The sequence below is a fragment of the Hippopotamus amphibius genome, chromosome 7 (assembly GCF_030028045.1).
Source record: "Hippopotamus amphibius kiboko isolate mHipAmp2 chromosome 7, mHipAmp2.hap2, whole genome shotgun sequence".
Lineage (NCBI taxonomy): Eukaryota > Metazoa > Chordata > Mammalia > Artiodactyla > Hippopotamidae > Hippopotamus > Hippopotamus amphibius.
The window spans coordinates 41,702,600-41,729,386 of record NC_080192.1 but is presented as its reverse complement, the minus strand read 5'-3'; the positions used below and the strand labels follow the sequence as shown (position 1 = coordinate 41,729,386).

The window sequence follows — 26,787 nt, the reverse complement described above, 5'->3', positions numbered from 1 at the left end:
TGGTCCCCTGAAAGCAGCCCTATGAGGATGAAGATTCACTTCTGATGAAGAAGCCTAAAACACTTTTTAATGAGGGAATACAAAAGCTTGTTGACAGATGGGCAAAGTGTATTGAAAAGCAAGGAGATTATGTTGAAAAATGATGTGTTTGTCTTTTCTAAAAGTTAATTAAAATAAATTCTACAGCCAGAGGGCGGATAATTTTTGACTCACTCTCGTATTTTTTAACCAATTAAAACAGACAAAAATATTTCTTTAAAAATACATATATTAACTTGGGGGAGGTATTAGTTTCTTCTGTCTCTTGCCTAATTGCCTACATCTGAAGAAATCAGCTTTTTGAGTTCCATTTTCAGTTTTTTTATTAATTGTTAATGTTATCTTTATTCTCTTAGTCACCCAAACTTTAAACCTTTTCAGTTGGTTTTACTATCTCTTCTACAAATTTTTATTGTCAACCAACAAAGTGTATGCTATTTTTTTAAAATCCCTTCTCATATCCATTCCTTCCTTTCCATTTTTGTTCAGAGCTTAACCTCTATCCAGATCTCAGCTTTCTCATTTGTAAACTTGGGGTAGTAATAATACTCAAACTTCACATGGTTGTAGTAAGGTATGTTTAACCTCCAGCTTTGGCCCACATTAAGTACTCCATAAATGTCAGCTGATACATTATAGGTACTATAGTGGAGTGGATAAGAGAATGAATTAAGGAGCCAAAATATCTGCATATATAATATATATACTGCCTTATGGGGTATATGACCTTGAGCAGGTTAACCGATGTCTGTTTCCTTGTCTGTGAAACGGAAACAACAGTGTAACAAATATTCCTTTTGAGCATAGCAGTGCCATGTGACTCCTGCTTTTAGAACTTTATTCATTTTATTCCTCTTTTACTCCAGTATCTTGTCCACTCACCTGCATCCCTCAAGCCTTGACTGCTATAACCTTTAGAAACCCTCATAATTCATCAGGGTTCCTCTCCTCTAAGAACCTTCCCTCAAACGGAATTCAGCCTCCTTTCCTTTAAACTCTTTACTTTTTGTCATCTACTAATTTCTTAGCATTTGCCACTTATTCACTTCTAGTATTATCTCAGTAAAACTGAGTTCCCTAGCTTAGTGTGAGCTTAGTAGAGACTATGGCTTTAAAAAAAACTTTATTTTCTCATAATGTCTTAGACATTACCTTAATGCTTAATTACATCTCAGTGTAGTTCAAAGCAGTGTATACGTTATCTGACTTAAGAATGGCACACTAGTAAATTTAGTGCATAATTTGATATAGTTATATTTTTACTTGCCTGTGACTTCTAAACACCACATTATAAGAATGAAAAACTTATCTGAAGCATGGAACTGAGCCCCAAACTCAAAAAATGCTGCCCACATTGAACCTAGGAAACCATCAACAATTTTTCAGAAGCTAACAAGGCATGACAGCTAGTACTACAGTGTGGTTCCTGATATGCATGCTTCCCCTTTTTCCATTTCCCATGCCTTTACCCTGTCTTGGTCTTGAAATTTATCTATAATTTAAAATAGCTTTTCTTGCATATCATCCCTGCCCTCACCAAAACTTACAAATCTTCTTGAGTTAATATGAAAAACCATTTTCTTATACCAAACATAGTATAGTAATATCCTTTTAAAAATTTAGACTCTTATAGTCAATAGTCTGCAATAAATATTTTTACCTTCACTTCCAGATGAGTCCTGGATATCAGGTTCTGGGGAGGAATAGCCCTTTGCCACTTTCTTCTGTTGCCTGGTTGGCTTATGTTTCATTTTCGGTACACTAACCTGAAAAAAAACCATGATATTATGTGAATTTGCACTGAATTTTGTAATTAAAGACCAATGTTGTATAACCGTCAAAACTGTTCATGGGCAAAATATTTAGAAATAAAAGCTGATGAAATAGTCTAATGAAAACTTAACAAATAAGATGTGATACACTTATACTATCAAATTGTTTAATTTTAATAAGAAACATCAATTTGGCAAAAACATCAAAGAGTATAAGAAAACATACAATGAAGAGGTTCCCTCCCACTCCTGACCCATATCCACCCAGTCTCTCCCCCACTAAAAAGATACTCGAGGCTATTAATTTGTATATCCTTCAAGAGATGTTTTTATGCACACACAAATAAGAATATAGATACCTCACTTTTCTAACTGCATCAGTCAGTACATCTAGGTGAAAGTTTTTGTTTTTGGCTGCATTGGGTCTTCGTTGTTGCATGTGGGCTTTCTCTAAGTTGCAGCAAGTGGGGGCTACTCTGTTGTGGTGCACAGGCTTCTCATTGCGGTGGCTTGTTGCAGAGCACAGGCTCTAGGCGCGTGGGCTTCAATAGTTGCAGTGTGCAGGTTCAGCAGTTGTGGCACACGGGCTTAGTTGCTCCGTGGCACGTGGAATCTTCCCGGAGCAGGGATAGAACCTGGTCCCCTGCATTGGCAGGTGGATTCTTAACCACTGCGCCACCGGGGAAGTCCCAGTTGAATGTTAATAATAGTGCTCTTTTAAGATCATACTTATCTTGTCCCCAACATTAGAAACATTCTCATTGAATGATGTTGGGTTTCCAATGAAATTATTTACTTACTTTTGATAATATCTGGATAATGTAGAAAGCATTTTATGATAAATGGAAATGATATTATCTTGCAGAGCATAACTTAAACTTACTGAAAACATGTGGGTAAATGTTAATCCATCAATTAGGATTAAATTTTCCTTAGAATAAAAAAAAATTCAAAAGAAGAAACTAGAAACAGAAGGGCAAAGTAATTTACATGCTTAGAAAAACAGGGAATAAGTGGTCATAAGTCTTTCACTCTGTTCTTACCTGTTTACTGTTCTAAAGAAGAATTATCCCCAGCTAACTATTTCTTGAAATAATTTTGCAAAATCTTACTCATGGGCTTAAAATTAAAATTTGTATAATTTTATTACAGAAAGTAAATAATAAGGCAGGTTCTGGATTCAGCCTATACTGTGCCCTCCTACTTCAAGTCATGGAAACTTTTATAACATTTAGAATCCAAATCCACACTCTTAAGTAGGTTCAAATTGGAGACTGATAAAGCCTGGTGAGAAGTTATTTAAAATGAGAAGGGGAGTCAGTAATCTAATTCTCGGTACAAAGATTTAATGTGATCAGTAAACTCTACTGTTAGGAGGAAATATAGATGCCCTATGTGTTTCTATCATGATAGTGTTCTTAAAGGAAGAAACAAAATTTAAAAAATTTTTAAAATTTCTAAATTGTGATAATGTATATCACACGTATATACACATACAAGATAAATTTTGCCATTTTAACCATTTTAAGTATACAATTCAGCTGTATTGAGTACATTCATAACATTTTGCAACTATCACCACTACTTCCAAAATATATTCATTACCCCAAAGAGAGACTCTGTAACAATTAGGGAGTAACTCCCTATTCTCTTCTCCCCTCAGTCCCTAGTAACCTCTAATCTTTCTATGAATTTGCTATTCTAGATATTTTATATAAGTAGAATCAAACAGTATTTATCCTTTTGTGTTCCACTTATTTCACTTAGCATATTTTCAAAGTTAATCCACCTTGCAGCATGTAGCAGAACTTCATTCCTTTTTTGGCTGAATAATAAAATAGTCCATTGTAAATATATACCTCATTTTGTTTATCCATGTGTTGATGGACACCTGAATTGTTTCTACCATTTGGCTACTGAGAATAATTCTGCAGTGAACACTGGTGTACAAGTATATGTTTGACTCTGTTTTCAATTCTTTTGTAGTAGAATTGCTGGCTCATATGGCAATTCTATGTTTAGCTTTTTGAGGAACCACCAAATCATTCTCCACAGCAGCTGCATCATTTTATATTCCCACCAGTAACATGAGGGTTTCAACTTCTCCACATCCCCAACAACACTTTTTTGCTATTTTTAAAATTATTATCATTCTAGTAGGTGTGAAGTAGTACCTGACCTCCTTGTGGTTTTGGTTTGCATTTCCCTTATGACTAATGATATTGAGCACCTTTTCATGTGTTTGTTGGACATGTGTATATCTTCTTTGGAGAAATGTCTACTCAAGCCCTTAGTTCATTTTTTACTTGGAATGTTTGTTTTAGGTTGTTAAGTAAGGAGTTCTGTATATATCCTGGATATTAAACCCTTAACAGATAAATGACTGCAAATATTCTCTCATGTTGTCTTTCACTTTGGTAACATCCTTTAATACAAAAAAGTGTTTAATTTTGATGAAGTTCAATTTATCTATTTCTTCTTGTTGTTCCACATGCCTTTAGTGTCATATCTAAGAATACAGTGCCAAATAAAAGGTCATGAAGATTTACCCCTGTTTTCTTCTAAGAGTTTTACAGTTTTAGCTCTTATTTCAGGTTGTGGATCCATTTGAAGTTAATTTTTGCATGTGGTTTGAGGTAGGGGATCCAACTTTTTTCTTTTACATGTGGAAATCCAGCACCATTTGTTGAAGAAGCTATTCTCTTCCCATTGAGTGGACTTGATGACTTTGTTAGAAATCGATTAACCATAAATACACAGGTTTACGTCTAGACTATTAAGTCTATTCGAGTGGTCTATATGTCTATCTCTATGCCAGTAGTACATTTTTTGATTACTGCAGCTTTGTAATAAGTTTTGAAATCATAAAGTATCAGTCTCCCAACTTTTTTCTTGTTTTTCAAGATTGTTTTGGCTGTTAAGGGCTGCTTGTAATTACATATGAACTTGAGGACTGGCTTTTCCATTTCTGGGAAAAAAAAAGTTATTGCAATTCTGATAGCAATTACAGTGGATCTATAGATTGCTTTGGGTAGTACTGACAACTTAACAATATTAAGTTTTCCTACCTAAGAGCAAAGGATGTCATTTCATTTATTTAGGTCTTCTTTATTTTCTTCAGCAATGTCAGAGTTTTTAGTGTATAAGTCTTTTACTTTCTTGGTTAAATTTATTATTAGGTATTTTATTCTTTTATATGGCATTATAAATTGAATTGTTTTCTTAATTTCTTTTTGGGATTGTTCATTGCAGGTATACAGAAACGCAACTGATTTTTGTGTGTTCATCTTTTACACTGCAACTTTGCTAAATTCATCAGCTCTAGTAGCTTTCTTATAGATTATTTGGTATTTTCTATATACAGGATCATGTCATCTGTGAATAGATGTAGCTTTACTTCTTCATCTCAAATTTGGATGCCTTTTATTTCTTTTTCTTGCCTGACTGCTCTGGCTATAACTTTCAGTACAATGTTAAGTAGCAGTGGTGAAAGTGGGCACACTTGTCTTGTTCCTGATCTTAAGGGGAAATTTTTCAATCTCTGCATATACTGTTAATTTTTTTTAACTATGAAAGGGTGTTGGATTTTATCAAATACCTTTTCTGTATCAATTGAGATAAGCATGTGATATTTCCCTTCATTCTATGAATGTGAGGTATTATGTTACTGATTTTCTTATATTAAACCATCCTTGCATTCCTGGGATAAATCCCACTTGGTCATGGTGTATAATCTTTTAAATATGTTGTAAGATTTGGTTTGCTAGTATTTTATGGAGGATTTTTACATCTATATTTAAAAGTAACAGTGGTCTGTAATTTTCTTCTTTTGTGATATCTTTATGTGGCTTTGGTATGAGGATAATGTTGGCCTCACATAATGGGTTAGGAAGTGTTCCCATTTCTTTTTGAAACGGTTTGAGAAGAACTGGTGTTTGTTTTTCTTTAAATGTTTGGCAGAATTCACCAGTGAAGCCATCTGGTCCTGGACTCTGGAGGTTTCTTTCTTTTTTTTGAAGTACAAATTGGTTTTATTCAATGATTCATAAATCAGGCAGCATCCCATCTAACAAACAGAAAGGAGCTTGGAGGAGCTGTACAAAATGGAATGCTTTTACAGGCAGGATGAGGAAGGGGTAAGGAAAGAGCAATTACCTCACCTCCCTTTGGGGGATGAAAAAGGGTCTATCTGGCATATTACCTCATTGGTGCTGACCAGAAAATTCCAAACTGGAATTAAGATAACATTCCTGTGGGATACTGAAACTGCAATTAGGCTAGGTATTAAGTTTCAGTTTGGTGATGTGGGCTTAGCAGAACTGGCTCCATTTGGGGCCTGTTGTCTCTTTGTTAACAGAACCATGGTGTGTTTGACTTAAAAGGCAGTGGTCCTGGCTTTCTCCCAGGAGAAGGCAGGCAGAGATCCCTAAAGCTAAAGAAGAGGGGGACAAAGAGCCAAGACTGCCAGCCTATGTGAACATCCTCCCTTTAGTTCTTCCCCACCTCCTCCCTTTTCTTCTTTGTCTTCAATTTCTATATATTTATATATATATATATTCTTTTCCAGATTCTTTTCCATTATAGGTTATTACAAGATATTGAATATAATTCCCTGTGTTATACAGTAGGTCCTTGTTGTTTACCTATTTTATATATAGTAGTGTGTATATGTTAATCCCAAACTCCTAGTTTATCTTCCCCTCTTCTCCTGCCCCCACTATCCCCTTTGGTAACCATAAGTTTGTTTTCTATGTCTGTAAGTCTATGTCTGTTTTGTAAATGAGTTTGTATCATTTTTTTAGATTCCACATATAAGTGATATCATATGATATTTGTCTTTCTCTGACTTATTTCACTTAATATGATAATCTCTAGGTCCATCCACATTGCTGCAAATGGCATTATTTCATTCTTTTTATGGCTGAGTAATATTCCATTGTGTATATATACTACATCTTCTTTATCCATGTTATCTGCTTTGTTTGCAGGTTTTTTACTACTGATCCAATCTCTTAAGTTGTTACAGGTCTGTTGAAATTTTCTATTTCTTTTTGAGTCAGGTTATGTAATATATGTTTCTAGAAATTTGTCCATTTCATCTAGGTTACCTAATTTGTTGGTGTACAAATATTCATGATATTGTCTTATAATCCTTTTTATTTCTGCAAAGTCAGTACTAATATCCTCACTTTCATTTCTGCTTTTAGTTATTCTTTTCTTGTTTTTTTTCTTTCTTAGTCTAGCTAAATGTTTGTCAATTTTGTTGACATTTTCAAAGGACTAACTTTTAGTTTCATTGATTCTACTGCTTTTCTCTATTTTATTTCCATTCTAAATTTCCTTTGCTGGCTTTGGGTTTAGTTCTTTCCTTCTTTTTATAGATCCTCATTGTTGTGTTAGATTACTAACTTAACATCTTTCTTCTTTTTTAATGTAGGCATTCACAGTTACATATTTCCCTTTGAGCACTGCCTTTGCTGCATCTTATAAGTCTTGATATATTGTGTGGTTTCTTTGGGTTTTTTTTTTTTTTTTTCATTCATCTAAGTGTTTTCTAATTTCCCTTGTGATTTCTTCTTTGATTCCCTGGTTGTTTAGAATGTCTTCTTTAATATCCACATATTTGCAAATTTCCCAAGTTTCTTTCCGTTATTGATTTCTAGCTTCATTCCAGTGTGACTGGAAAAGATACTCTGCATGATTTCAATTTTCTAAAAATTTATTTAGATATGTTAGATGGCTTGACATATATTCTATCCCAGAGAATGTTCCATGTGCACTTGAGAAGAATGTATATTTGCTGTAGCTGGGTAGACTACTCTATATATATACTTGTTAGTATTAGTTGGGTTTTTTTGTGTGGGTCAAGACTTCTGTTTCCTTATTGATCTTCTATCTAGATGTTCTATTCATAATTGATAGTGATACTGAAGTGTTCATCTAATGTTGTAGAATGGTCTAATTGTCCTTTCGTTCTGTCAATGTTTACATCATACATTTTGGGACTTTGTTGATTAGTACATAAATAATTGTTATATATTTGTGATAAACTGACTCTTTTATCAATATATAATGCCTTTTTTTTGTCTCTTGTAATAGTTCCTGACTTAAAGTCTATTTTGTCCAATATTAGTATAGTCATCCCAGCTCTCCTTTGGTTACTATTTGCATGGAGTAACTGTTTCCATCCTTTCATTTTATTCTACTTGTGTCTTTGCATCTAAAGTGAGTCTCTTACAGACAGCACATAATTGGATCATCTTAATCCACTCTGCCAATCTGCCTTTTGAATGGAGAGTTTAATCAATTTACCTTTAAGGTAATTACTGATAAGGAAGAACTTCTGCCATTTTGCTTTTTTCTGTATGTCCTATATATGTTTTTTAATATTTATTTATTTATTTATTATTTTTTTGGGGGGTACACCAAGTTCAATCATCTGTTTTTATACACATATCCCCGTGTTCCCTCCCTCTCTTGAATCCCCCCCCACCCTCTCTTGAATCCCCCCCCCACCCTCCCTTGAGTGTATGTCCTATATTTTTTTGACCCTCATTTTTTTCATTACTACTTTTTTGTGTTTAGTTGATTTTTTTTTTGCAGCGAATTGTTTTGATTCCTTTCTCATTTCCTTTTGTATATATGTTTTAGGTATTTTCATCGTGGTTATCATGAGAATAACATTTATACCTAAATTTATTACAATCTAACTTAAATTGATACCAACTTAATTTCAATAGCACACAAAAACTTTGTTGCTAAATGGCTCCATTGTCCCTCCCTTTATGCTGTTGTCACAAATTACATCTTTATACACTGTATGCTCACTAACGGATTTGTAACTATTTTTCATTCACTTATCTTTCAAATCCTGCAAAAAATAAAAAGTGGAGTTATAAACTAAAACTACAATAACACTGGCTTTTGTATTTACCCATCTATTTATCTCTACTGAAAATCTTTATTTCTTCATATGGCTTTGAGTTTCATTTTAACCTGAAGGACTACTTCAGCATTTTTTATAGGGAAGGTCTAGGGTAGGTGAACTCCCTCAGTTTTTGTTTATCTGGAAGTGTCTTAATTTCTCCCCCATTTTTGAAGGACAGTTTTGCCAGATACAGAATTCTCTGGTTGACAAGTTTTTTCTTTCAGCACTTTAAATATGTCATCTCATGCCTTCTGACTTCCATGGTTTCTAGTGAGAAATTGGCTATTAATCCCACCAAGGATCACTTACACGTGACAAGCTGCTTCTCTCTTGTTGCTTCCAAGATTCTTTTTGTCTTTGACTTTGGACACTTTGCTTATAATGTCTTGGTGTGGGGGTCTCTTTGAGTTTATCCTATTTAGGAGTCTGCTGAACTTCTTGGATTTATAGACTCATATCTGTCATCAAATTTGGGGATTTGGTGGACTTTTTTCTTTAAATATTCTTTTGTCTCTTTCTCTTCTTCTCTTTCTGGGACTCCCTTAATGTATATGATGATCCACCTGATGGTACCCTATAGGTCCCTTAGGCTTTCTTCACTTTCTTCATTCTTTTTTTTCTGTTCCTCGGACTAGATAATTTCAATTGTCCAGTCTCTGAGTTAGCTGATTCTTGCCTTCTGCCTTCTCCAAATCTGCTGTTGAATATCTTAGTGAATATTTCATTTCAGTTATTGTATTTTTGAACTCCAGAATTTCTGTTTGGTTCCATTGTATAATTTCTCTTTACTGATATTCTCATTTTGTTTATACACCTTTTTTCTTGATTTCCTTTAGTTCTTTTTCCCTGTTTCCTTTAACTCTTTGAACATACTTAAGATAGTTGTTTTAAAATCTTTGGTAAGTCTGGTGTCTGGACTTTAATAGGAATGGTTTCTGTCAACTTACTTCTTTCCTTTTAATGGGTCATATTTTCCTGTTTCTATGTATGCTTTTTAATTCTTTGCTGAAAACTGGACATCTAAATATTATAATGTGGTAACTCTGGAAATCAGATTTTCCACTTTCTCCAGGGTTTGCTGTTTTCTGAATTGTTGAAGGCTATTGTACTCCACCTACTCAGTGAATTTCCCAAATTATTTTTACAAAAACTTTTCTCCTTGTTGTGCATGGTCACTGAAGTCTGTGTTCTTCAGCTTGTGTTTAGCTAGTATTTTGACAAAAATTTCCTTGAACACCAGTAGCTAAAAAAATAAAAAACAAACAAAAAAACCCCCAAACCTAAACTTTCCCAGTCTTAGCAGACAGGCTATGTGTAGGGGCACTCTTCAACATTTCAAGCCTAGATATTAGCCTGAGGTGAAACCTCGGGGTTTTTGCAGGTCTTTTCTGAGCATAAACATCTTGCCTTGGGCATTTCCATGGCTTTCTAAATTCTCCTGTATACAGGGAGTTTTTCAATGTCCTAGTTTCCCAAAGAATCTTTCCCCATCTTTTTGTCCTGGGCCCTACATGGTCTATTGCATGTTTTATTGATAATCTTTTGCCCCAAGTATCTGCAGGTTGTTAGTCTGGCTTGCAGTACTTTCAAGTAATGCCTGTAGCCTTTCTGGCTGAGCTCTGACTTAGATTAAAAAAAGATGCATACCCTGCATAAATCCTTCAGGTAGCCTCCAGACAGGTTACAAAAGACATACCCAACAATTTGTCAATAAGGTCTGCTCTGCTCCCTCTGGAGCCAGGGCTCATACTGGAAACGTGGGGATTCTTCAAGACTGCCACTGCATCAGGGGGGCATTAGGACAAGAGGAAGTAAAAATGCCATAAAGTCTTCTCACTGCTTTGAAGTCACCTGATTCTTGATTCAGTTCTCACTTAGTTGTTATAAACCTCTGATTGTTTTCCAGAGTTCAGGCAAATTATGACAGTTATGACAGTTTCTGCTTGCTTTTTTATGTTTCTTTGGGGGCACAAGAGCTTGGAGCTGCCTACTGTATCATTTTTCTGACCTGAAATTTTAATACTGGAGCCAAATTTTAAAGGTTGGTAACCAAAGATACTAAGGATTTTAAAAATTTACATGCTGAGAAGGATCTAGTTACTTTTTTATTACATACCATTGGAGTGCGATGTTTCACTTTGGTCTGGATAACACCATCTTTTTCATACTGTATCATATCGTTAAGTGGGTCCCATGGTCGAGTACTACATAAATGAAAAAACACTAGTTTAATGGCTGAACAAAATATCAAAAACTTAAAAGGAAACCTTTCTATTCTATGATTAGATTTTCATTGGTAATTATAAACCTAGCTGTAAGATTAAGATTTGTCATATGTAATCTTCTGATCCTCAGTTTATTTTACAGATTAACTATCATGGAGTCAAATTTATAATGAATGGAACATCAAGGGTAAACTCTCACACTAATAATCTCACACATATTGTTTAATTTAAAAACCATTCATACTAATAATAAAAAAAACTAGAAATGATGGCAAAATAACTATGAGATACCATTTGTAATATACTTTTTAATTACTTACTCTGCAAACTTGTAATGCCATTCTCCTATGAGTGAGTCAAGTTCAAATAACTTGCAAGTCCACTCTTCATTTTTTGTTTTCCGATCTCTGGCAGCTTGTCTCTGAGCTTCTTCTAAAACATACTTTTCTTGAGTAGCTTCTGTTTGGTCTTTGGCATTTATGGCTCGGGTTACCCGCTGCCAGAGCCTAATACACATGCAAAAATAATATTGAAAAAAAAAAAACAAAAGAAACTCAAATCTACATGGAATAGGCTTGAGTCCCCTTGAGAGAAAATGATGCCCATGTGCCTTTTGGCTTTGACAAAGCTTATGCTTAGATGCTTAGAAACAAGTCAAGATATAAAAAGTGATGCCTTGAAAAGAGAGAGACAGTGGAGACCAATTTTTTTTCCTTGGCAAGAGAAGTTTATTACATGGGTTCTTACACATAAGAAATGAAGGGTGCTGACTCACGATGACAGAAGTGTAATGAAGGCGCAAGAATCTACATTCTGCTTCATACTGTTTAAGATCCATTGGCCTCAAAGATGCAGAAGTGTAGTGCCATGTTTCTCAACCTTGGAGGCAGGATTTGTCAGGGAACTTAAAAAATCAGAATCTCTGGGAGTGGGTCCAAGTACTGTTTGTTTGTTTGTTTGTTTTAATGTCTCCCAGGTGATTTTAATGTGCAGCTGGTATGGAGAACCACTGATTTAACCAAAAAGACTACTGAGGTAAATTCTTTTCCCCTACTAAAATTTAGTTTTTTATTAGATACATAATAATGTATCTATATCCTACCCAGTTGGGAAGACAGCATGTTGGGACTCAAAGAATAAAGGCTAGGGAATCAGACAGACTTGGGTTTAATCCTAGATCTGCCACCTCTTGGCTGGTGAACTTAAAGTTACTTATCTTGTCTAAGACTCATTTTTCTCATCTTTAAAATACATTAAAGTATACCCACATCTCAAAAATTGTCTTATGCCTTGGAAAAGTTTCACTCTGGATGGAGAGCATCATGTGGTTATAGCTGAAATAGAATTTTCAGAACTGGTGCATACATATTCTTCCATCTTCGACAACTTCAATTTTGAGTATAAAAGGAAAGTGCACGGAGACTTGAATCCTCATGAGAAGAGAATGATATGCATGTGGAAACAGGTAGTGAGAAATAAACTGCATAATGTGTATAAAGCACCTAGCTGTGTGTCTTTAACACAGAAGCCATCTCCTAACACAAAGAAAGAAATAGAAGGATACAATTGGGCAATATGTATAAAATACTTTTGGTGTAAAAGTATAGGAGATTCAGGAAGAATTTCATGATTTAAGAACAGAAATTATGGCCTTAATTAGTCCCCAACCAATATAAGTCCTCTAGAAGCCTGCATATCCAGTGGCATGATTTTGTATTTTAGAAAATAAAACAGAAGTAGATTTTGTACCATTCCCTTCACCTGGGACTACATGACTAACCCAGGTTAGAAAACAGCTGCCAAATAAAAACGAAGAATAACTAGTCCCTGCGTTTTAGGCAAACAAAAAAGTTGTTTTGTCTTTGTTTTTTTTTTAAATAAGTCCTGGAGCAGATAAGAAGACAAAAGAAAAAATAGGAAGTTTTAGTTGTTTTAGTTTAGCGCTGCAGAAGAGCAGCATGATTTGTATTATAATTTTTTGACATTCACATACCAAAACGAAATCATGTCACAGCCCACAAATGCTAATCTATTTTGCTGAATTAAAACAGAGAAAAGTAACCATACTGAAGGATTACAAAAAATACTCTTTGATTTTCATGAAGTTGGCTGAAAAGCAGTATACTTACTTCTCTGATTCAAAATCTCCCTGCTCTTCAAATTTTACAGTGTGCCTTATTAATCTCCACTGCTTAATGTCTGGTGTTGGATTCCAGAAAACTTCTGAATTATCAGTCTTTTTGTCAGTAATAAAAACTTCACTATCCTATATTTAAGGAAATTAAAAATTAATGTAGAGAATCATCTTTACTTAAAAGGGAATTATGCAGTTGAGTAATATAATAATTTCTTTCTGACACTTAATCCCACAGTGAAACACATTTTTAAAACAAATATAAGTAGCACTTTTCTGAAAGCCCTGACTCTCTTGTCATTCTTATAAAAACAGTAACATTAAATATGTCACTTAAAAATTGGGTTGAATGCACAGGAAGTTTGTGAGATTTCACAAGTTTCACTTAATAAACACAGTTTAGACAATTACATGCAAAGCCTCAACAACCATCTCTGAATTGTCAAAGTAGAGCATAGTGTTATAGCCACAATGAGATGTTGTAGACCATCTACGTATTCAATATATGTAGAAAAACCCAAGAGCCTTTCTTAGCATTAAAAACCTTAGCACAATCTTATAAGTTTCATTTTTTACAAAATACAGTTTTATCTTTTTTCCAAATGATATTCGGATAGAAATAAATTTTAAAAATAACAGAGCATTGAGTCTCTAGGTCCATCTTCATTTTCTCATCATATTTCTCATCATTTTCTAATCATGATGCAGAAAAAGACATATACCAGTGTTTACAGTGAGAGTGCATTTGGCAGCAGCACAATATGATCCTTTTTATTAATTTAATAAGCTCCTCTTACCAAATTACAAAATTACATTACAAAATGTGAATTTAGCTCAGCAGAGAAGTAAATAAAAGCCATTGCTCTCAAAAAACACTGTACTTTTTCCATGGTCCTCAAAAGGAAATATAACTCTAACTGGAAACGCCTGTTCTGGTGAGAGGCAGTATACTGCTGCGTGTAAAAGCACACCCTTGGAGCCAGAGTGCCTGGGATGGAAATCTTACTTCACTACTTTGAACAAATTATTTAAACTCCCTGTGCCTCAGTATACTCCTCTGTAAAATGGGGACAATAATAATACTCATCTCATAGGGTTATTATATTAGATATTAAATGAGTAAATATGAGTAACATATTTAAACAATATAGTACACAGTAAGTGATATATAAGTGTTAGCTATTTTTACTGATTTAAAGTTTTGGAAAGATCAAATATTACATTAAAGTAAATATTGTTAATAACAGAGCAATGCCAAAATATTTATTAAGTTGAAGCTTATGTTGAATAGTGATACTTTTAGAAACGGAATAAATGAATTTATAAAATCTGATTTTAATTTTTCCCACAGAATAAAATTCTTTTTGTAAAGCTAAAATATAAAAATACTTACCCAGTGTCCTTCCAAAGTAGCTAGGACTTCTTTTCCCAATTTTAGTTTCCCTGATATTTGATTAACACAGTCACTACTACCTAGAAATGGCTTTTAAAAAAAAATGTTGAAACATTTTATTTTTATCTTATATTTACATACAATGTAGACAAAAACAACCAAAAAAAGTAACTGCACAGTTACAGTGCTGTTAAAGGCACAAATGCTGAAATACTGACTCAAATTTTAGTCAGAAATGTTCAATAAAAAGAAATTTAAATTTGTTGCTGTGGAAAAAATAGATAAAAACAGACTATGTGGAGCCCAAATAAACATATTAAGAAAGATTACACTGAAATAACTGACTCATGTCCTGTGCTCTTCCCTGATTCAAGACTGCACTCTATCAATGTTGCAATATTTTAAGCAGTAACAACTCAGCAAATATAAGAGACTTAACGCATCTATTAAACAGCAACCCCTCCTTTAAAAACAAAACAATAAAACAATACCCAATTTAAAAAAAACCTTCTGAAAATTAAATTAGAAGTGTATTTTGAGTTACTATATTGCCTTACTGATGTTTCTCCTCACTGACAAAATTTTGATCCTCCAATTTAATCCTTAATGGTGTCATAAATTACTTAAGACCTCTTCAGTCATGATTTTCAAATATCTTTATCACCATACAAGCAAAAAATTTGCTAAGAAGGAAAAAAAACCAAAGGGCATTGCATTAAATAATACTTAGAGATCCTTTTTATTACAGTTGCTAATTAGCTAGATATCAACATAGGAGCAATTTAGTCATAAGTATTAAATAATTCATAGAAAAAAAGAAAAAATTCATAGAAATATTTTTATCTAAACACAATGTACTGTTCTAATCAACAAATGACACTGTGAAAAGGTCTTAAATTTCCCTTTCACACTAAGGCAGACAGTTTCCCAAAGATGGCCTGAATTATATCCTTCCTCCTTCAGCCCACATGTTCTTCCTCAATGAGGTCTTGTCACCCTCTCACTGAGAAGTGGGGTCTACATTCCTTCCCCTTGAATGTAGATGGGTCTGTAACCCTTCAACTAGTAGAGAATGGTGGAAATGATGTGACTTGATTTCTGAGGCTGTCATGGAGAGCAGTGCAGCTCTGCCTTGCTCTCAAGAACACCTGTACTTGGAACCCTGAGCTGCCAAATAAGAAGTCTGACTACCTTAAAGCTCCCATGATGTAAGGAAGACAGGCCACACAAAAAAGTCATGTTTACAGGTGCTCAGATCTGCAGTCTTAGTTTTTCAGTCATCCCAACATGACTTACATGTCATTAGACATATAAATGATGAGCCTTCAGATGTTTCCAGGCCCCAACTGTTGAGTCTCTCATAGCCTGCAAGTCTTCCTAACTGGTGCCTCAGACATTATGTAGCAGAGATAAGCCATCCCCAATATGCCCTGTCCAAATTCCTGGTCCATAGAACTCCTAAGGGACAGAACATGATTGCTTCTAAGCTTGTGAGTTTTAGAGTAAATTGTTAGGCAGGAATAGTAAATAATACAACTCTGTTAGCATACACAACTATAGCTCAGGCTGATACATAGTTTTTGGTGTTCCATAAAGCAATGCTTCAATTTACTAAGAAACTTTCATTCATTCTCTTCTTAAATCTCCTATATCATGCCAACAGTTTTATTAATTAAAATTAAAAACAAAAAATCATGGCTTTCTGTTCATTTGGATCTTCCAAGGCTGCCATTTCATGAATTCTATGTTCTTATATTTAGTTTTTAATTAGGAACTAAATTGTGCTTTGTTCAGTGTATATAGTACAGCTCTTCTTTAATTAGATGATACCTCCTATCATTCTCTACTGACCTTTAGTTTGAATTCAAGTATTGCACTGTATCCAGTTTTTTGACATGTAATATTGACTGTCCCACCAAGCTCCAGTGTCATTGTGCCATAAAGAATTCCTAAAGAAAAAAACCAATTTTGACAAAAGGTTAGAGAAGAGAGAGAGAAACTGGCTAATAACAAGTAGAACTGTACAATCTAATCTCCTTCTAGGAGAAACTAATAATTCAAGAGGACTCTGTCCCACTCAGTAACAATCTATAATATACACATAAGGGACTTCCCTGGTGGTGCAGTGGTTAAGAATCCACCTGCCAATGCAGGGGACACAGGTTCCATCCCTGCTCCAGGAAGATTCCACATACCGCAGAGCAACTAAGCCCGTGCGCCGAAACTATTGAGCCTGCACTTTAGAGCTCATAAGCCACAACTATTGAGCCCATGTGCCGCAACTACTGAAGCCCATGCGCCTAGAGCCCGTGCTCCGCAACAAGAGAAGCCACGGCAATGAGGAGCCTGCACGCCACAACGAAGAGTAGCCCCGACTCACGGCAACTAAAAGAAAGCCCACGCACAGCAAAAAAGACCCAACACAGCCAATAAAAAAGGATAAAAACCATATGATCATTTCAATAGATGCAGAAAAAGCTTTTGACAAAGTTCAACATCCATTTATGATAAAAGCTCTCCAGAAAATGGGCATAGAAGGAAATTACCTCAACATCATAAAAGCCATATATGACAAACCAAAAGCCAACATCGTTCTCAATGGGGAAAAACTGGAAGAATTCCCTCTAAGAACAGGAACAAGACAAGGGTGTCCACTCTCACCACTGTTATTCAACATAGTTTTGGAAGTGTTAGCCACAGCAATCAGAGAAGAAAAAGAAATTAAAGGAATCCAAATTGGAAAAGAAGAAGTAAAATTATCACTCTTTGCAGATGACATGATACTATATATAGAAAACCCTAAAGACTCTACCAGAAAACTGCTAGCACTCATTGATGAGTTTAGTAAAGTAGCAGGATACAAAATTAATGCACAGAAATCTCTTGCATTCCTATACACTAACAACGGAAGAGCAGAAAGAGAAATTAAGGAAACTCTCCCATTCACCATTGCAACCAAAAGAATAAAATACCTAGGAATAAACCTGCCTAAGGAGGCAAAAGATCTGTATGCAGAAAACTTTAAGATATTGATGAAAGAAATCAAAGATGACATAAACAGATGGAGGGATATACCATGTTCCTGGATTGGAAGAATCAACATCGTGAAAATGACTGTACTACCCAAAGCAATTTACAGATTTAATGCAATCCCGATCAGATTACCAATGGCATTTTTCACAGAACTAGAGCAAGAAATCTTACGATTTGTATGGAAACGCAAAAGACCCCGAATAGCCAAAGCAATCTTGAGAAGGAAAAATGGAGTTGGTGGAATCAGGCTTCCTGACTTCAAACTATACTACAAGGCCATAGTGATCAAGACAGTATGGTACTGGCACAAAAATAGAAAGGAAGATCAATGGAACAGAATAGAGAACTCAGAAGTAAGCCCAAACACATATGGGCACCTTATCTTTGACAAAGGAGGCACGAGTATACAATGGAAAAAAGACAGCCTCTTCAATAAGTGGTGCTGGGAAAATTGGACAGCAACATGTAAAAGAATGAAATTAGAACACTTCCTAACACCATACACAAAAATAAACTCCAAATGGATTAAAGACCTACATATAAGGCCAGACACTATCAAACTCCTAGAGGAAAACATAGGCAGAACACTCTTTGACATACATCAAAGCAACATCCTTTTTGACCCACCTCCTAGAATCATGGAAATAAAATCAAGAATAAACGAATGGGACCTCATGAAACTTAAAAGCTTTTGCACAGCGAAAGAAACCATAAACAAGACTAAAAGGCAACCCTCAGAATGGGAAAAAATAATTGCCTATGAAACAACGGACAAAGGATTAACCTCCAAAATATACAAGCAGCTCATGCAGCTTCATACCAAAAAAGCAAATAACCCAATCCACAAATGGGCAGAAGACCTAAATAGACATTTCTCCAAAGAAGACATACAGATGGCCAACAAACACATGAAAAGATGCTCAACATCACTCATCATCAGAGAAATGCAAGTCAAAGCCACAATGAGGTATCACCTCACACCCATCAGAATGGCCATCATCACAAAGTCTGGAAACAACAAATGTTGGAGAGGGTGTGGAGAAAAGGGAACTCTCCTGCACTGTTGGTGGGACTGTAAGTTGGTACAGCCACTATGGAAAACAATTTGGAGGTTCCTTAAAAAACTACAAATAGAACTACCATATGATCCAGTAATCCCACTCCTGGGCATATACCCAAAGAAAACCATAATCCCAAAAGAAACTTGTACCATAATGTTTATTGCAGCACTCTTTACAATAGCCAGGACATGGAAGCAACCTAAATGCCCATCAACAAATGAATGGATCCAGAAGGTGTGGCATATATATACAATGGAATATTACTCAGCTATAAAAAGGGATGAGATGGAGCTATATGTAATGAGGTGGATAGAACTACAATCTGTCATACAGAGTGAAGTAAGTCAGAAAGAGAAAGACAAATATTGTATGCTAACTCACATATATGGAATCTAAAAATGGTACTGATGAACTCAGTGACAAGAACAGGGAAGCAGATACAGGGAATGGACTGGAGAACTCGAGGTATGGGAGGGGGCGGGGGATGAAGGGGAAACTGAGAAGAAGCGGGAGAGTAGTACAGACATATATATACTACCAACTGTAAAATAGTCAGTGGGAAGTTGTTGTATAACAAAGGGAGTCCAACTCGAGGATGGAAGATGCCTTAGAGGACTGGGGCAGGGAGGGCGGGGGGGAATCGGGGGGGGGGGCGTCAAGGAAGGGAGGGAATATGGGGATATGTGTATAAAAACAGTTGATTGAACCTGGTGTACCCCCCAAAAAAAATAAAATAAAATAATAATTAAAAAAAAAAAAAAAAAACAAAAACCAAAAACCAAAAAAAGCCACATGGTTCAAATTATAAAAATATATATATATATGTATATACACACACATAAAGTTGATTCTGTAGGATTTAAATAGATAACAATTGATCCACATTATTTGCAGTCTATATTTACAAATTAAAATTCTCACTAAAATATATTAGTAATCCCAAAATCAATATTTGCAGTCATTCATGGACATGTGCAGAGTGGTGAAATATCTGAGTTGTCCAATGTCCACACTGAAGCTGAAGTCAAACAAGGCGAGACTCTGACTTCTGGCTTCATTGCTCATATAGTAAAACAAGTGTCTTTTCTGCAGTGTATTTAGTGCCACATTTTTGTGCTTTTTGTTGGTGATTTTACTATTTACAATGACCCCCAAATAAGTGCTGTCTGGTGTTCCTAAGCACAGAAGGCTGTGATGCACCTTACAGAGAAAACGTGTGTTAAAGCTTGGTACAGGCATGAGTTACAGTGTTGCTGGCTGTTAGTTCAATGCTAATGAATCAAAAATATATATTTAATATGGTGTCTTTAAATAGAAACAAAGTTGTGTTTTGATTGGTTGATAAAAATGTTGTAACAAGAGGTTCACAGGAACCTAACCATGTGTTTCCTCTAGAAGCAACAGTTTAGTATTCATTAATTCAGTGTTTTTGGTGACTTTATAGAACATATGTACTACAAATAACAAGAATCAACTGCATAAGTAAGATAAATTTAAGAAGCTTCCTATTTTGATTCTTGACTAAAAGTTAGGGAAATTCTGAGTTTGATGAGTTAAACAGGGTGGGTGGGTGCGTGTGTGTGTGTGTGTGTGTGTGTATCTGTTCTTGGACTAAACTTTTTTTCCCCAAAGTTCATCATTCCCATGGTTTGTACATTTTTACTATGTATACACAGAAACTATATAAGCTTATTTTGCATACAATCATACTATACATATCTTTCTCCAATTTGATTTTTAAACTCAACATTTTAGACAAGATTTTGAAAGTTTTCAAAATTTTTAATATATTTTTTAAGGTTACTTTCCATTTACAGCTGTACAAAATCTTGGCTACATTCCCCCTGTTGTATATAATACAACCTTGAGCCTATCTTACTAATAGCTTGTATCTGCTAGTCCCCCACCCCTATAACGCACCCTCCCTCCCCACTGGCAACCACTGGTTTGTTCTCTGCATCTGTGAATCTGCTTCTTTTCTGTTATATTCACTAGTTTGTTAAATTTTTTAAGATAACGTATTGAATATAAGTGATATCATATACTATTTGTCTGTCTCTCACTTATTTCACTTAGCATAATGCCCTTCAAGTTGGACTAAACTCTGAAGTTACCCTTTAATATGCAAATGCACAATGTTAATCTTCAAGAGAGGAACAGACTCTGCAATGTTTCTCATATTTATTTGGCTATGGAGTTCTTATTTTATAAAACAATTTGAGACTAGTGATTGGGGAACACATCTTAGAAAATACACAAAAGTAGAAAATAATCATTTCCTCATTCACAAGGGGTTATAACCTCTTCTTTTTTCCACACAATAAAAACACTGCTATGAAAAAAATTTTCCCTCATTCACAAGGGGTTATAACCTCTTCTTTTTTCCACACAGTAAAGACATTGCTATGAAAAAAAATTTTTTTCCCTGCTTTTATCTGGGTATGGCATTACATATCTATCTACATGAAATATCACTTAATTCCAAATTATTTAAAATTCAAAAATATATTTCTTATCAATTCATGATTTCAGATATTTCACTTCATGTCTGTTTCAAGAACCACACATAAAGCGCAAAGAATGATCTAGCCTGAGGCCACCAGTTGGCAGTCTTGCACAGTGGATGGGAGTCAACAAGCCTAGAGTTTAGTCTCAGCATTCTTACTAACTAGCTGGTTTGGCTTTTGATAAGAGTCTTAACCCTCCTGGTTTCTTCATCTGTGAAATGAGGTCATATTGGGTAATTTCTGTGTTTTCATGAATCAGTTCCTAAAATAGAGGATAATTACCCTAAAAATTATTTTTAAGAAATGGGTTGGAAAGGAGGGTACAGATAATGACCAAGCTGAGCATTTAAGATGATGCCATCCATACAGCATAGCAGTACAGACTGCAGAGCTGCGTGATCTCAGGCAAATTATCTCTTTCTGCCTCATCTTCCTCGTCCATAAAACAGGGATAATATTACCTACTTTACAGGGTTGTTGGAATGATTAAATAAGCTTATAAATGTAAAGTACACAGAATAGTTGGGTGCCTGGCCTGTTTTAAGTGATAGTTATTATTTAATATCTTTGTATAGTAAATAATGGGGGAAAAGCATAATACATTAATTTTTTAAAAACTGCCAAATAAGGATGACAAAAAATTTTAAAGAACTTGTTACACTGAAAAGCAGTAAATTAAAATTTTAAAAAGGGGTGGTGGTGCAAGAAGACAGAAATTGTTTTTGAGGATTCTGAAATAATGGGCAGTTTCACAAATTTTACAACTTGCAGATAAGGCAAATGAAATTCCATTATCATAAATCAGCATCATCCAAATAAAGTATGTGTCACAAAAAGTCCATTGTGGTGCATTAATTCATCATAGAAATATTCAGCCGATGGTAACAACGACCTTAAATATTTGTAAACCAAGGACACTTTCAAACGAAAGGCTGGCTCCATCCATCTCAAAACATAACACATTACAGTCAAATATGTTCAGTTAAAAAGAAGATGCAAAGAAAACCTGAGTATGCAAAACATTTACCTTTACAATGAGCATATGGCATTGTCATTACATAATCTTCGCCTCTATTCAAGAAAGTTAACCGTGCTTCTCCTTCTAATATTGCAGATAATGAGTTTCCTGAAATAAATATTGTTTATTAAATTTCACAAAAATAATTCCACCAATTCAAAACACACAAAATATATTTAGGACACCCACCAGATACCTACAGTGGAATGTCTTAAAAATGCCTCAGTCTCAATGTATCCAAACATATATTTGTTGTCTTATACCCAAAACATATTTGATCCATGTTCCTATTTTACAAGACAAGTACTTTTAAAAGGTACTTGTTATATGCTTGTTGTGTCATTTTACATGAGGCTCTTAAACATGTAGAATATGCAATAAAAAAGTTTCACTGTATAGCTCAATATGTCCTTTTTTGAATAAAAACATTATTTCTTATCTGTAAGACACAATACTTTAAGTCCCAAGCTTTAAGTACTTATAACTGATATAATAATACTATGGCTAATTTAGAAAAAATTTAAAATCTGTATAACCCACCAAAATGCAAATGATGATAAAATTTCACGATGTTTTCTTCTAGCTTTTCTGATATATATATAAATATATATATATTTCCCCAGTGACAGTTTTATTGAAGTATAATTTACATACAATAAGTGATCCATTTTAATAGTACATTTTGATAGTCTTAGCAATTGTATACAGTCATGTAACCACCACCATCACCACCACAATCAAGATATAGAACTTTCCATCACCCCCAAAAGTTTCCCCTTGCTCCTTGGCAGTCAATCCTTTCCTCCAGCCCTAGGAAACCACTGGTCTGGTTTCTATCAGTATAGTTTGACCTATTTTAGAATTTTATATAGATGACATCATAGAATATGTAGTTTATTGTGCTTGACTTCTTTCATTTAGAAAAATATTTTTCAGACTCATCCATGTTGTTGTATCAACATTTCATGCCACTTTAACAATACTGAAAAATCTAATGTATGAACATGGTATAGCTCTCCATTTACTTAAGTCTTTAATTTTTTCCTCAGCAATGTTTTGCAGTTTTTAGGGTACAGGTCTCATATATCTTTCATAAAATTTACTTCTAAATATTTTAAGATACTATTGTAATCAGAGTTGTTTTTTAAATTTCACTCCACAAGTGTTCATTTCTAGTACATAGAAATACAATTGATTTTTGTATTTTGATCATGCATCTTGCAACCTTACTACATTCACTAATTAGTTCTAGTAGTTTTCTGGTATATTTTTGAGGATTTTCTATATAGATGAGGTATGTGTGTGGTTTAGCTTCTTTCTTTCTTTCTAATCTGTATGCTTTTCCTTTAACTTGCCTCCTGCATTGGCTAGGACTATTTATTTATTGGCTGCGTTGGGTCTTCATTGCTGCACCTGGGCTTTCTCTAGCTGTGGTGAGCGGGGGCTACTCCCTTTGTTGCAGTGTGCAGGCTTCTCATTGTGGTGGCTTCTCTTGTTGTGGAGCACGGGCTCTAGAGCACAGGTTCAGTAGTTGTGGTGCATGGGCTTAGCTGTTCTGTGGCATGTGGGATCTTCCTGGACCAGGGATGGAAACTGTGTTCCCTGCATTGGCAGCCGGATTCCTAACCACCAGGGAAGTCCCAGCTAGAATTCTAATAGAATTTCATACAGAAGTAGTGACAGTGAATATGCGTGCCTTGTACCTGATCTTAAGTAAAAATTATTCTATTTTCACCAAAAGAGTATTAAATTGGCTATTTATCTTTCACAGATACCTTTAATCTAGTCCTAGTTTGTTGAGACTTTTTATCATGAATGGGTATTGAGTTCTGTCAAATGCTTTTTCTGAATCTGTTAAAATGATATGATTTTTCTTTATTCTATTAATATGAATTACACTCATTGCTTTTCAGGTGATATACCAACCTTGTATTCTAGAGATACACCCCACTTGATCATGATATGTTATCTTTTAAATATATTATCCTTTTTAAAAATAAATTTATTTATTTATTGGCTGTGTTAGGTCTTTGTTGCTATACACGGGCTTTCTCAAGTTGTGTGAGCGGGGGCTACTTTTCATTGTGGTGCGCAGGCTCCTCATTGCCGTGGCGTCTCTTGTTGCAGAGCAGGGGCTCTAGGTGTGTGGGCTTCAGTAGTTGTGGCACATGGGCTCAACAGTTGTGGCTCACAGGCTCTAAAGCACAGGCTCAGTAGTTGTGGCACAGGGCTTAGTTGCTCCGAGGCATGTGGGATCTTCCTGGAGCAGGGATCAAACTTGTGTCCCCTGCACTGGCAGGCGGATTCTTAACCACTCGCCAGCTAGGAAGTCCCTATCTTTTAAATAGAAATTGATCATGATATATATCGTTTTTAAATATCCAGTTATGTGTGTATATTACCATTTATATATATTGATTTTTTGCTAATTTGTTAAGAATTTTTGCCTGTATATTCACGAAAGATATCGACCTGCAGTTTTCTTATAATGTCTGGTTTTGGGATTAGGGTCATGCTGGCCTCATAAAATGAGTTAAAAAAATGTTTCCTCCTCTTCTATCATCTGTAAGAAGCTGTATAGAATTGGTATTATTTCTTCTTCAAATGTTTATAAGAACTCAAAATATCTGGGCCTGGAGTATATCTTTGAAGGAAGATTTAAAATTACTAATTCAATTTCTTTCACTGATTTAAGGCTATTAAATTTTATATTTCTTCTTGAGTCGGTTTTGGTAATTTGTGTTTTTTAAGGGATTTGCCTATTTCATCCAAGCTGTCAAATTTATTGTCATAAAATTATCCATATTTCCTTATCATCCTTTCCATGTCTGCAGGATCCGTAGTGATTCTGCTCATTTTATTCCTGATTTGTATTCTTTATTCTGATCAGTCTAAAATCAACTCTTGGGCTCCCCGATTTTCTCAGTTGTCCACTTTCTACACTGATGTCTGCTCATTATTATTTCCTTTCTTCTAGCTGCTTGTAATTTAATTAGCTTTTTCTAACTTCATAGGGTAAAAACTTAGAATACCGATTTGGACGTTTTTTTCTAATTGAAAGTTATAAATCCCCCTCTAAGCACCCCTTTTGGGGTATCCCACAAATTTTGATATGCTGTATTTTCAGGATCATTTAGTTTTAAATATTTTCTAATTTCTCTTGTGATTTCTTCTTTGGCCCAAGAATTATTGAGAAGTGTGTTATTTAACTTCTAAATATTTGGAGTTTACCTCAATACCTTGTTTTTGATTTCTAATTCTATTTCATTAAGGTTACAGAACATATTTTGTATGATTTCCACCTTTTGAAATTTATGGAGAGTTGTTTTACGGTCAAACAACCACATGATCTATACCAGTGAAAAACCATATGTGTACTTGGAAACAACGTGTATTCTGTAACTGCTGATTGTAATGTTCTGGAAATATCAAGTAAGCTAAGGTGGTTGATAGTGTTTTTAAGGTCTTATATGTCTTTGCTTATATTTCATCTATTTGTCTTATCATCTGCTGAGGAGAGAGTGTTAATCTAAATATGATTTTGGAATTGCCTATTTCTCCCCTTAATTCTGTTTTTGCTTCATGTATTTTGAGATTCTATGATTAGATATACATTTATGATTATTATGCTTTCCTGATGTACTAAACTTTTTATCCTTATTAAATGCTCCTTTTTATCTCTGTTAATACTTTGTCTTAGAATTTTATTAATACAGCCACTCAGTTGTACTTGAACTTAATGTTTGCATAGTTTAGCTTTTAATTTTTTTATCCATTTACTTTCAACCTATTTGTGCCTTTACATTTAAAGTGTATTTATCCTTGCTGTTTTATTCAATCTGATAATCTGTCTTTAAATTGGATTATTTTGACCATTAACATTGATGTAATTATGATGGGTTTTTTAATCTGCCATGTTACTGTGTATTTTCTATCGTTCCTCTCTGATTTTTGTTCCTTGATCAAGCTTTCCTGCTACTTTAAAAAATAACTTGAATTTTTTTTTTTTAGAATTTCATTTCAATAATCTTATTGGCTTTTTACCTATGCTTGTCATTACTGTGTGGATATGTGCATGCTCGTGTGCACACGCACATGCTCTAAGACAGGGTTTCTCAACAGTGGCACTACTGATACTTCGGGCTGGATAATTCTTTGTTGTGGTGGGCTGTCCTGTGCATTGTAGGACATTTAGCAGCATCCCTGGCCTCAACCTACTGGATATCCCAACTGGAAAACCAAAATGTCTCTGGCCATTGCCAAATGTCTCCTAGGAGGCAAAACTGCCCCAACTGCTTTAGGGACTACAAATATTTATCTTTAAAATTTCACACTCCACTTACAATTAAATTAATCACTTTTATAAAATGTAGAAACTTTGCACTCTGTATGCCCACTCTCCTTTAAGCCTTTATGCTATAGTTATACTGCATATGCTATAATATTCACAAGGCAATGTGAATATTTTTTGTTTTGAACATTAATATATATTATAAACAAATTGAGAGGAAAAAGTAAGAAAAAAATGTATTTGCCAGATATTTATGATTTCTTACAATCTTTTGTCCATTCTGTGGATCTGAGTTTTTATCTGGTATCATTTACCTTTAAGCTGAAGAACTTTATTTAGCTTTTCTTGTAGTATGACTCTTCTGGCAACAAATTCTTTTAGTTTTA

At 34.6% G+C, this 26,787-nt stretch overlaps 1 protein-coding gene across 7 annotated transcripts in view; it reads right to left on the bottom strand.

The window, feature by feature from the left end:
• OSBPL8 (oxysterol binding protein like 8) overlaps positions 1-26,787 on the bottom strand; it is a 166,239-nt gene that overhangs the window by 6,601 nt on the left and 132,851 nt on the right. For all 7 annotated transcript variants that reach the window (XM_057741091.1, XM_057741092.1, XM_057741094.1 and 4 more), the window contains 7 exons: positions 22,120-22,218; positions 16,343-16,440; positions 14,492-14,581; positions 13,094-13,230; positions 11,285-11,470; positions 10,856-10,943; positions 1,700-1,805 (listed from right to left, as the gene is read on the bottom strand). In XM_057741091.1, coding sequence (XP_057597074.1) covers positions 1,700-1,805; positions 10,856-10,943; positions 11,285-11,470; positions 13,094-13,230; positions 14,492-14,581; positions 16,343-16,440; positions 22,120-22,218 — 804 coding nt within the window. The remainder of the gene's footprint in view (positions 1-1,699; positions 1,806-10,855; positions 10,944-11,284; positions 11,471-13,093; positions 13,231-14,491; positions 14,582-16,342; positions 16,441-22,119; positions 22,219-26,787) is intronic.